The 10631-nt window shown below is 48.3% G+C and overlaps 1 protein-coding gene across 1 annotated transcript; it reads right to left on the reverse strand.

The window, feature by feature from the left end:
* Positions 1-204: 204 nt before the first annotated feature.
* LOC123416721 (formin-like protein 4) lies at positions 205-6950 on the reverse strand. Its single transcript, XM_045106813.1, has 4 exons — positions 5626-6950; positions 5362-5543; positions 1599-1840; positions 205-1171 (listed from the first exon to the last, which is right to left on the reverse strand). The coding sequence occupies exons 1-4, from the start codon at positions 6924-6926 to the stop codon at positions 380-382; spliced, it is 2517 nt and encodes an 838-aa protein (XP_044962748.1). The 5' UTR covers positions 6927-6950; the 3' UTR covers positions 205-379.
* Positions 6951-10631: the final 3681 nt, after the last annotated feature.

The raw sequence follows: 10631 nt of genomic DNA on the forward strand, positions 1-10631 counted from the left end.
TAGAACCGTACCACTATGGTCATCTATATGATTTTACCGCCCAGGCACTTTTTGAATTAGCTCACAGCTCTAGGGGATGGAGTCGGCAGTTAACCTTCTTTTCATAAAAGGAAAACAAACCTTAAGTTGTCATGATGAAGAAATATAAGTAAGCAAATGATGTGTTTCCTCAAGCTGTGAAAAACTGGAACATCATACTAACAAACATACTATTCGGAATTTATGTATTTTTGTACAGAAGATTTTCAATGATCCATACAACAGGATATCACCAGACATTAAACTTACCAAAAAAGGAAATTACATATGTGCTTTCATCTATCGTGGGTAGTATTTACTATATTGCGATGTTGTTCCTTCAAAAATTCAGTGCGGTTCCTTACTGTTCCTGATCCACATTCCCTGCACCAAGGAGCACAGCTTCGTCAGAGTTGTTGTCTCTTCCGCGCTGGCCATGCATACTCAACAATGGTGATGGGCTGGTTGCCGAGGCACGGAAGGACCTCGCGGACCCAACGAACACCCGGTCCTGCTGGCCGATCTCCCTACAGACACGATCCAGAATGGCGATGAAGTCCCTCACCACCATGAACATCCTCAGAGGATGCGCCTCCTCCTTCGCCGTGTTGCCGTGGAAGTAACCCGTGATCTCCTTCACTCTCTCCATTGCCTTCCTCTCCTCATGCCTCACCTGTTTGATCCCCTGCTCAGCTTCCTTGAGAAAACCACGCATTGCGGCGAAAAACCCCTCTCCCTTTCTGCATTGCTTCTCAAGCATGATAACTGACGTTATCTTTCCAATACCGGTCTCGAGTCTGGATACATAACCATGCAGCACATCAAAGTCCATTGTTGCCGCCTTTTTGACGCTTCCCAACTCGCTGCTCAGCGCGGACACGACCTTCAAGCCATGCTTTCGGAACTGTATGTGATTTTCTGCGACTTCACCGGATTTTTCGTCTTCTTGACGGGCGATTTCTTTCACGGCAAAGTGTAGTAGGGTGGTTTTACCATCGGCACATTTGACGACTGCTAGTTTAAGGAGGGTGTCGAGCTTTGAAGCTTTGGCATCGCCCCAATTTGTACCAACGTTCATTTTGTTCCCGGTTCTCAACACTGCTTCAAGTAGTCTTAGGAACAATCTGCTGCCTTTTAAATCATCACATGCTGCCTGGAAAAGAAGTTAATCGTTAGCCCCACTGAAACGTGCCATTGCAGGCTTTGGTAGTTCATGATGCTGCAAAATAGAAATGTCCAATATAGAAATAATCTTGGCATGCAACATCGGAAATAGTCAAGATTGGCAGAAAGGGCAAGGATCATCTCTTCCACATTTTTGTTTTTTCTATTGTCAAAATTTAAACTTGTTATATTTTAACTATGAAAATGATGATACAAGTAAATTTGTTGGAAGGTACACTAATATGACAAGATCTATGTGGCTAACGAATGTAAACCACTGTGCAAGACTTAATTGTTGTATTCAGTTTCATATTGGAACCGGTGGCAAGACATATTGGTTTTAGGTAGAAAGACAGTATCAAACTTCGGGGCGGTGATTCACAATTAGAATACTAGTACGAAATGAACTGGAATACCTCAATTGTTTGAAAACATTTTCTGAGGTAAACTATTTCATTCTCAAAATTTGCTCGGTATAGCATAGCGTCAACTCGTTTGAAGGCGAAAGGTATATCAAGAACTGCTTTAAGAAAGCACTCCACTGAACCAAGTTTAGATGATTCCCCAGTAAAATCTCTCAGTTTAAGTTCTTCCTCTTTTGTAGGAGCCATCTTTACTAAAGTCTCCAAATGTTCTGCCCCCAAACATTCACCATTACCTACTTAAAATGATGGTAGGAACACAAAATTGTTAGTAAAATTTTAACACTGCATAACTTTACATGGCTGTGTCAGCTCTCAAGTTCTTGAGTATTATTATGTTGCGAGAGTAATGTGCCCATGAAAAGAATTGTTATTCAAAGGGAGACGAATGCCATTATAAATTTTAATACACCTTTTTAAAAGAATTCCTAAGTGGTGTGCCTACTTTTTAGTGAGATTTATCAGTCGAATATAAAGAAAAGAAAGATGAAGGACTAACACCAAAAAAACAAACATACAAGTTCTTCTAAGACGGAGCAACTTACCTCTACCGAGGTAAGAGTTGTTTTGAACCATTGCTGTTGAATTTAGGCTACTCCCTCCGTATCAAAATAAAATAATTTTTGGCAATTCAATTTGAACTGCAAAAATGTTTTATATTTTAATACAGAGGTAGTATTTATTTTGGACATAAAAAATATAACTAGCACTTTTCCATTAATACGTCATAAAGGGAAGGTGTGCATATATAGAGATTTTATTTTGCTTGCAAACCGTGATCATGCATGCCATCCCTGACACCACTAGGAGAATGATTAAAGGCCAATTTACAGCCATAGTGGGCCTGCGTATATATAAAAGAAAGAAGTATCACCTTTGGTCATTACTTAGATAACACACCGGCACGTCGCCGCCGCGGGAATTGATTGTGACATATGTTTGATTACATCATATATTCACATGAGCACTCAGTTAGCGGTGGGGAGCTTTTATTTTTTAAAAACTCAAGTGTGTGAGAATAAAATTGGCTATGGACACATGCACGCATGGAATTAATCTCTAAGGCTTATTGGGCAATGAGGTGGCATAGCTGTGCTCTAAAATAGTTGCTAGTATGGTTAGCTATTTAGATATAGAATATTACTACTTGAATTTTTATAGTCAAGTGTAGATGGCATTAACATTGTAATGAAATTTACAAATAGTCATAGTTTTGCTTATGTTTTATCATGTTGAGTTTGTATTCTAAATGAGAATATATGAGAGCTTAAAACATCAAATTTTTAAATGTGATACATCATCATAGAAAAATAAATCCAAACGCGTGTGAGGAAATCACTCATCAAAATTCTAATGAAATGTTGCAGTTTATAAGTCGCATCCAATAGTTTGTTAAGGTATTTGTTTTTTCAGGACAATATAGTATAAATTTTTTTTTTGAAACAGGTCAAAAGACTTGTCATTTTCATTAATTAACAAGAAAGTTCAGACAAAAACCGCAGCGCGGCAAAAGAGAATCGAAAAAAGGCTTCTCTCGCAACATAATAATATTCACGTGCTTGGCTCTCCCTAATGCCTAAAGATGGGCCTTCACTTTGATTTTCAGGACGACAATGGCCATCAGGGTTGCAGAGTTGCAAAGAATTCTCACATTTCATTCTTTCCAAACTTCCTCTGAGACCAGAATTATCAAAGAACCGATAGCCTTCCGGTTAGAACCTCCACCATTCACCACCTTGTGCAATCAAGCCTTGACAGAATCTTCATTTCACCAAGCCATAGGTGAGGAGTCGTGGATCCCTAGCCAAGTGCAAATCTCTTTTCAAATCCAGATTGTGAACCTACACTGGAATAGGAGGTTAGTTGCAGATTCTTGGACTTGTTTGCAGAGAGGGCAAAGTATGCAGTTTGACCATCCCCCATCAATGTAATCGATCAGACGTCCATACTCCATTTTGATGGACTAACTAGGGGAAAAAAATCACATTTCAACGGAGCCCACATCTTCAAAATCATAGCAGGCATATTCTTCATTGGAGGTGAGTATCCAAGTTATGGTGGCATGCCTATCTTCATCAAGTGTAATATCCAGAACCATCTCCCAAAGGGCAGCGGACATCAAGTGTAATATGGGTCAAGGTTAGTCCCTGCTGGACATCGATCTGACGGACCCAAAAATTCTCGTCAAGGGTTTTGTTGAGCCTGCGCCCTTTCTTTTTTGATATCCCGAAGATCTTAGATGAGATGTCTATGGGTCGTAATCCATTGAGCCATGATGATTCCCAGAATTGAGCCTTCTTACCATCGCCGATGGTAACATGCGTGGCCGCCGCAAAAATATCAAATTATGTAAGGACGCTCTATGAATGAGATGAATGATTTCTCCTGTTCAGCCGTCCGATCTGTGTCCTCGGGCCGTTGGATCACCCCAACGCCACGGCAGCAACAAAACACCACAACTTCAACGCAGCTCCATTGCAGCCCCGTGTGGTGCTCCAATGCAACACTGATAGCGTCTGGCGAGCTCTATTATAGCCCCAACGAGCACTGTTGTAGCCCCGATGAGCTCCACTGTAGCCCGATGGAGCTCCAATGCAACACCGATGCTCCGGCGAAACTCTATTGCAACTACCGCCGAGCTCCACCACAACACCGACGACTCTGACGAAGCTCCACTGCAAATCCGGCTGAGCTCCACTGCAGCATCGACGTCTCCGACGAAGCTCCATTGCAACTCCGGTGATGCTTCATTGCAGCGATGACTATCCTCCCGGTGGCCCGGCGTTGCTCCACTGTAACACCGACGGTGCTCGAACAACTTCAAGGCAACATCACAGAGTTGCAAAGCCTCCGTCGGCCACTCGCCACAGTCACCGTCGCAGCACCATGCGACGCTCCATTACAGCTCACGAAGGCAGTCATGGCATGCGGTGGGCAACGTAGAAGCTACTCATGGTTCGTGGTCTCTGGCGCGACGGTACCGCGTCGGAGCACCGGAAGCCTTCATCACGGACGGCCATGGCAACCCTCCATTGATGCTTTGCTGCAACGCAAACACTCCTCTCTCCTCATGATGACTTTTGGCAATGGGGCTTGCAGGAAAGGAGGGGGAGCAAGTCATCGGCAGTGACGACGGCCGACTCTACTTCATCCCCGATGGTCTGCATCTGAGAGACGATAGGGAGAGAGAGGAGGGAGTGAGATGCTCGAAAGGGAGAGAGACGACCCGCGGCTGATTGAGGAAAAGGCGACGGAGAGGGGTTGGAGAGGATAAGGTCGGGTGGATGCGGCGGCGGGCCCATGAGGGCACATGCCGATCGAAGGAGCAGGTTTACGAGCGAGAGATCATCTGGTTGATTGTGATTATTTTTCTTTTGTAATGTCCGTACACATGAAAGTGTGACAAATATTTCCTTCTAAATGATTTAATTGACCTATTACGCCCCAAGATCCTGGCCATGAGATCACCACAAATCAACGGTCTATAATGAAGTGGTCCACCTTAAAATTTCTCAAGACATTTGCAAAAGTAAAGTAGTATTTGTGCAACTTTCAGACTTGAAAACCGTGCAATTTCTCCACCGAAACTTTGGTCCGAGCCGCGTGCAACTCGGTTGAAAACAAAAACAGAATTGAAATTCACAGCCAGGCATGAACCCGAAATTCCATGCAAAAATCCCAGAGCTCGTTCCAAGATAGTATTTGCCGATGATTATCAATCAACTTCAATCAATAGAGAGGCAAGATGGTCGCTCACCATTTAAAAGTGCATCCGAGACCTCATCAGGCGTGACATTCAGCGCGCGCATCAGGATCGCAATGCTCTCTTCCTTCTCCGGGTCAAGGACCCTCTCCTCCCGTCTAAGCTGCGTCGACATGCCAGCTCTCTTCGCCCCTGCGTGGTTCATGGCGACCACCTCGATCATGTCCTCCTCCGACCTGCAAGAAAACTGCCGTGAGATTCACAGATCCTACACAAAAAATCCTGCATCTGGTCTGCAATTCTGTGTGCATCCTTAACTGGAAGGAGTTGGACTTGTGACCGCCCCAGACCATGTCGCTCTCATCGGAGCTCGCGCCGCGGACCTTTTCCCGGTGCAGTGGCTTCAGCCCCGGTCGGGCTCCGTCGTTGCCATGCATCCGCATGCTGCTCCCCTCCTCATTCTCCTTCATCATCGCCATGACAGGCGCCGCACGCACGGCGACGCTGGGATCCTCTGCTCGAGCCGGGTTGAGTGACCGGCGCATGGATATTGTGTTGTTGAATGTTTGGGGTTGCGGTGGTGGAGGGTTGGCGGACGCAGGCCCCGCCGAGAAGCGGGTGCCCGGCGTCGTGCGGCGAGACCGTTGCACCGGAGGAGCGGGAGGGGGCGCGGCGGTGGAGGCAGAGGCTGCGGCGGCGACCGGTGTCGTGGGGAAGAAGTCGCTGGTGAGGCTGGGGAGGCTGAGGCGCGAGGCCGTGGTGGTGCGTGCGCTGGAGCTGGACGCGCTTGCCTCGGTCCATGTCCCGCGGCCCTCGCCGCCGCCGGACCCTGCGGAGCGCTGGCCCGGCGTGTAATACGCCGCTTCCTCCTCGGACGAGCCCACCACCGCGTCGGACTCTCGCCGCAGCGGCGGGAGCGGGCGGAGCTCCGGGCTCGGGACGGTGTCGACGTCGTGGCAAATGCCCCGCCGCGCGCGCTCGTGCCGGGCCTTGCGGTAGTGGGAGGCCGTGGAGGAGCCGGCTACGGCGGCGCTGGGCCCCGACGACCCCGACACGTGGGTATGGCCGCCGGGGTGCTCGGGGACGCGTGGCTGGACCGGGTGGCGCGGAACGCGGCCGGTGAGGAGGAACGCGGCGGCGAAGGCGAAAAGGGCGAGAAAGGCCGCCGCGGCGGCGGACGCGACGACTATGGCGGCCTTGGGGGTGCCTCCGCCGCCGTGGACGCGCGGGGCGGGGCCTCCAGGGGACGAGACCACGGCGGGGACGGTGCTGGGCTGCGGCGGTGCCGGGGTGACCGTGTCGGGCGGGGCTGGTGTGGAGGGGTCGGAGCTGAAGCCCGGCGGGGGCGGAGCGGAAGCAGGCGGCGACGGGGGCGGGGTCCACTCGATGGGGAAGAGCGGCTCGTGGAGCAGCCGCCGGACGGTGCCGTCGGCGACCACCGCGGCCGGGAGGAGGAGTGAGGCGAGAGTGAGGAGCAGCGCCAGGGAGAGAGGCATTGGCGAGCAGGAGAGACGAGGGGGAGCTGTGTGCGACTGTGCGGGTGCGGCGGCCAGCGACAGCGAGGAGCTTCGTTTCTGGAGACGGGAAGAGGGAGATGATGAAGAGTTGGAGCAAAGCATGGAGGAGCGAGGAAGGAAGGAACAAAAGGCGAGCGTTCGAGAGAAACGTCTGTCTCAAGTCACGTGGTAGCATAATTCTTTCCTGTACATGCAATGCAGGAAGAACATATTTGAGATTTTGACCCAATTTTGTCGTCGTACTGAAAGTAGGATTAACTTAGCCTTTTATTAAGGAAGTGGCTAGATCTCATCTAAATGATACTCCCTCTGTCTGAAAATACTTGTCCTATAAATGAATAAAATGGATATATCTATAACTAAAAAAATCTAGATACATGTATTTTTAGGACAAATATTTCCGGATGGAGGGAGTACTATATAACTAGCAAAAATGACTATACGTTGCAACGAAAAAACATAAAAAAGTTTGCGAAGAAGGAGATTTTTTACTCCCCTAGTCTAATGGATCAAGACAATATTTTTTCTTCTTCACTAAAATATTCTCTCTGTATGTGTGCGCGCGTGTGTGTCACCGATGCATTCCTCGGAGCATCAGTCATGTAATATATTTACCAACAATATTAAACGTTCAAAATCGATGTGTATGAAGTGCTACAGTTATAAAAAGAATGGACCTCATAGAATTGGATTTGTGTTGGTGTCCATTATATTGTTTTTTTTCTCCGGAGACATGTCAATCCCTTCAGAATAGATCAACATAAGATAAGGAAGAACTATATTCATAGCGCATTATTTATAAATGAAATGTCCATTTTCCATTTTATAAAAGTTGAATAATTGAATATGTAAAGTACTTTTATGTTCACAAAAGACCAATTTACCTCGGCCGCTGATGTAGAGCTCTGCCGAGTGCACTCTCATGAATCGCTAGTGCATTCACAAAGTACTCCAATTGCATGCTAAATCTCCTCTCTCCTTTTTACCTTCTGAGCGTGATCTTACCTACTTAGGTTGTATTTGAGCGCGTAACTTGCTACTCCTTCCGTTCTTAAATATAAGACCTTTTAGAGATTACCCCACAAACTACATATGAATGCACATAGACATATTTTATAATGTAAATTCACTCATTTTACTCCGTATGTAGTCTTCTGATGGAAACTCTAAAATGTCTTATATTTAGCAACGGAGGGAGTATATTTTTTTTGGATTGCAGCCGGACTGGTTGTGCATGGGAAGTTTGTCGTCCATGATGGCGTTGCCACGAAACGGAAAAATCCTTATGAAATCGGGTTTATTTGCTTATATGCTATATATACATAATAAGACCTATGTTAGCACCCATCTCAAAGCACTTTCTTTATCGACTTCACATCTCTGTAAAATTCCAGGCCACGACGGCTGTCGTGCTGCTAGCCTTCTCTCCAACCTCATAAGCTCATCATCTCCGTATAGCAGGTCGGCTGATTAATTCGCGGCGGCCATGTCCGGTCGGCTAATGCCTAATTTTCTTCTACATGTATGCGTACATATATGGAAATCTCAGGAGATCCCACATAAGTTAGAACTTCAGCAGGTTTGGGTTCATGTTGACGGTGTCCCTCACACAGTTCGTCACTTCTTAGGCCTTTAGGCAATTGACACTTTAATGGGCAAGACCTTGGACGTTGATCTCGTCAGCCTGAGGCGTCGTGGAATTGTCCGTATCCTGGTAGCCATGACTAACACTCAGATTTTGTTTAAGGAGAAAGATGATGTTAGACATTTCCTTTCCACAGATGTGGTGGTTAAACTCAAAGGCTATGCTTTCACGTTGAGAAGGGAACCGACAGACTTCATACCAGATCCGGATTTTGTCCCATTTATTTGGAGGCGAAAGAGTGATGATGCAGACGATGATAACACTCGAAAGGAGCGGGATGATGACATGGATACCTCCGAGCATGCTACTCTCTCCTCCAACATGCAGTCATCTAAATCGGCTTCTACTAAGGATGTTCAAATGAACCAAGTGCAACAACGTGGGCTAGCGAGCGTTGTTTCTCCGACTGCACAGAGACCCGACCCTGTAGTCTTGGCGGCGACTCCTTTTAATTCCTCTCCGCAGACCCCGAGAGGTATAGTGGCGCCTCAAGCTACTGATGCTGAGCTGCCAGGCAACCTGACGTGTTCGGGTGCACACATCCAAGCTCGTGCACTGCATGGAAATACATGTATGAATGGTGTACACAACAACGCGACTGTACTACATGCAAATACATGCATGGATGGATCAAAGTTGGGTCAGCTTGCTCCTCCGGCTGCGAAGCCAGTGCATGTGGGATCAGTTGGGGGCCCTTCGGCAATCAGGACGAGGCAGACGGTACCAATCCTGGCTGGTCACACGACGACAGCGCCGGCCACCAGGACGATCATGAACTCAGCAGACTCCGTGGTCACTGCGGCGACTGCAACCCCAGGCATTGCGGTTCCCTCCACGACTGCATCAACACACTCGGCGGGGAACCGGCTGGGACACCCTCAAACCCCCTTTTATTCTAAAAAAAGGGATCGACACTTCTCGTATAGATGGAATGGAATTTCTTGAATTTTGGTGAAAACGGTCATAACGGACCCATTGGTGCCTGCGACCGTGGACATGTCAGACTCCTTGGCGACCGCCGCGGCACAATCGACGTATGTGGCTACTTCTTCACCGATAGCGGCGTCTTCACACACGACTTCGTCAGAGGCCGTCGTGGAGGGGATTGCTACTCCACCCTCATACCCTCCTTCGGCAACGAACCTTGTGCGACTACCTTCATCGGGAGTAACACCTATCCATCGAAGTAATTGTTGGGGAACGTCGCATGGGAAACAAAAAATTTCCTGCGCGCACGAAGACCTATCATGGTGATGTCCATCTACGAGAGGGGATGAGTGATCTACGTACCCTTGTAGATCGTACAGCAGAAGCGTTAGAGAACGCGGTTGATGTAGTGGAACGTCCTCACGTCCCTCGATCCGCCCCGCGAACAATCCCGCGATCAGTCCCACGATCTAGTACCGAACGGACGGCACCTCCGCGTTCAGCACACGTACAGCTCGACGATGATCTCGGCCTTCTTGATCCAGCAAGAGAGACGGAGAGGTAGAAGAGTTCTCCGGCAGCGTGACGGCGCTCCGGAGGTTGGTGATGATCTTGTCTCAGCAGGGCTCCGCCCGAGCTCCGCAGAAACACGATCTAGAGGAAAAACTATGGAGGTATGTGGTCGGGCAGCCGTGAGAAAGTCGTCTCAAATCTGCCCTAAAAGCCCCATATATATAGGAGGAGGGAGGGAGACCTTGCCTTGGGGTCCAAGGGACCCCCAAGGGGTCGGCCGAGCCAGGGGGGAGGACTCTCCCCCCCCAAACCGAGTCCTACTTGGTTTGGTGGGAGGGAGTCCTTCCCCCTTCCCACTTCTCCTTTTTTTTTCTTTCCTTTGATTTTTTCTCCCTTGGCGCATAGGGGATTGGTGGGCTGTCCCACCAGCCCACTAAGGGCTGGTGTGACCCCCCCAAATACCTATGGGCTTCCCCGGAGTGGGTTGCCCCCCTCCGGTGAACTCCCGGAACCCATTCGTCATTCCCGGTACATTCCCGGTAACTCCGAAAACCTTCCGGTAATCAAATGAGGTCATCCTATATATCAATCTTCGTTTCCGGACCATTCCGGAAACCCTCGTGACGTCCGTGATCTCATCCGGGACTCCGAACAACATTCGGTAACCAACCATATAACTCAAATACGCATAAAACAACGTCGAACCTTAAGTGTGCAGACCC

This window comes from Hordeum vulgare, chromosome 1H, assembly GCF_904849725.1.
Source record: "Hordeum vulgare subsp. vulgare chromosome 1H, MorexV3_pseudomolecules_assembly, whole genome shotgun sequence".
Taxonomy (NCBI): domain Eukaryota; kingdom Viridiplantae; phylum Streptophyta; class Magnoliopsida; order Poales; family Poaceae; genus Hordeum; species Hordeum vulgare.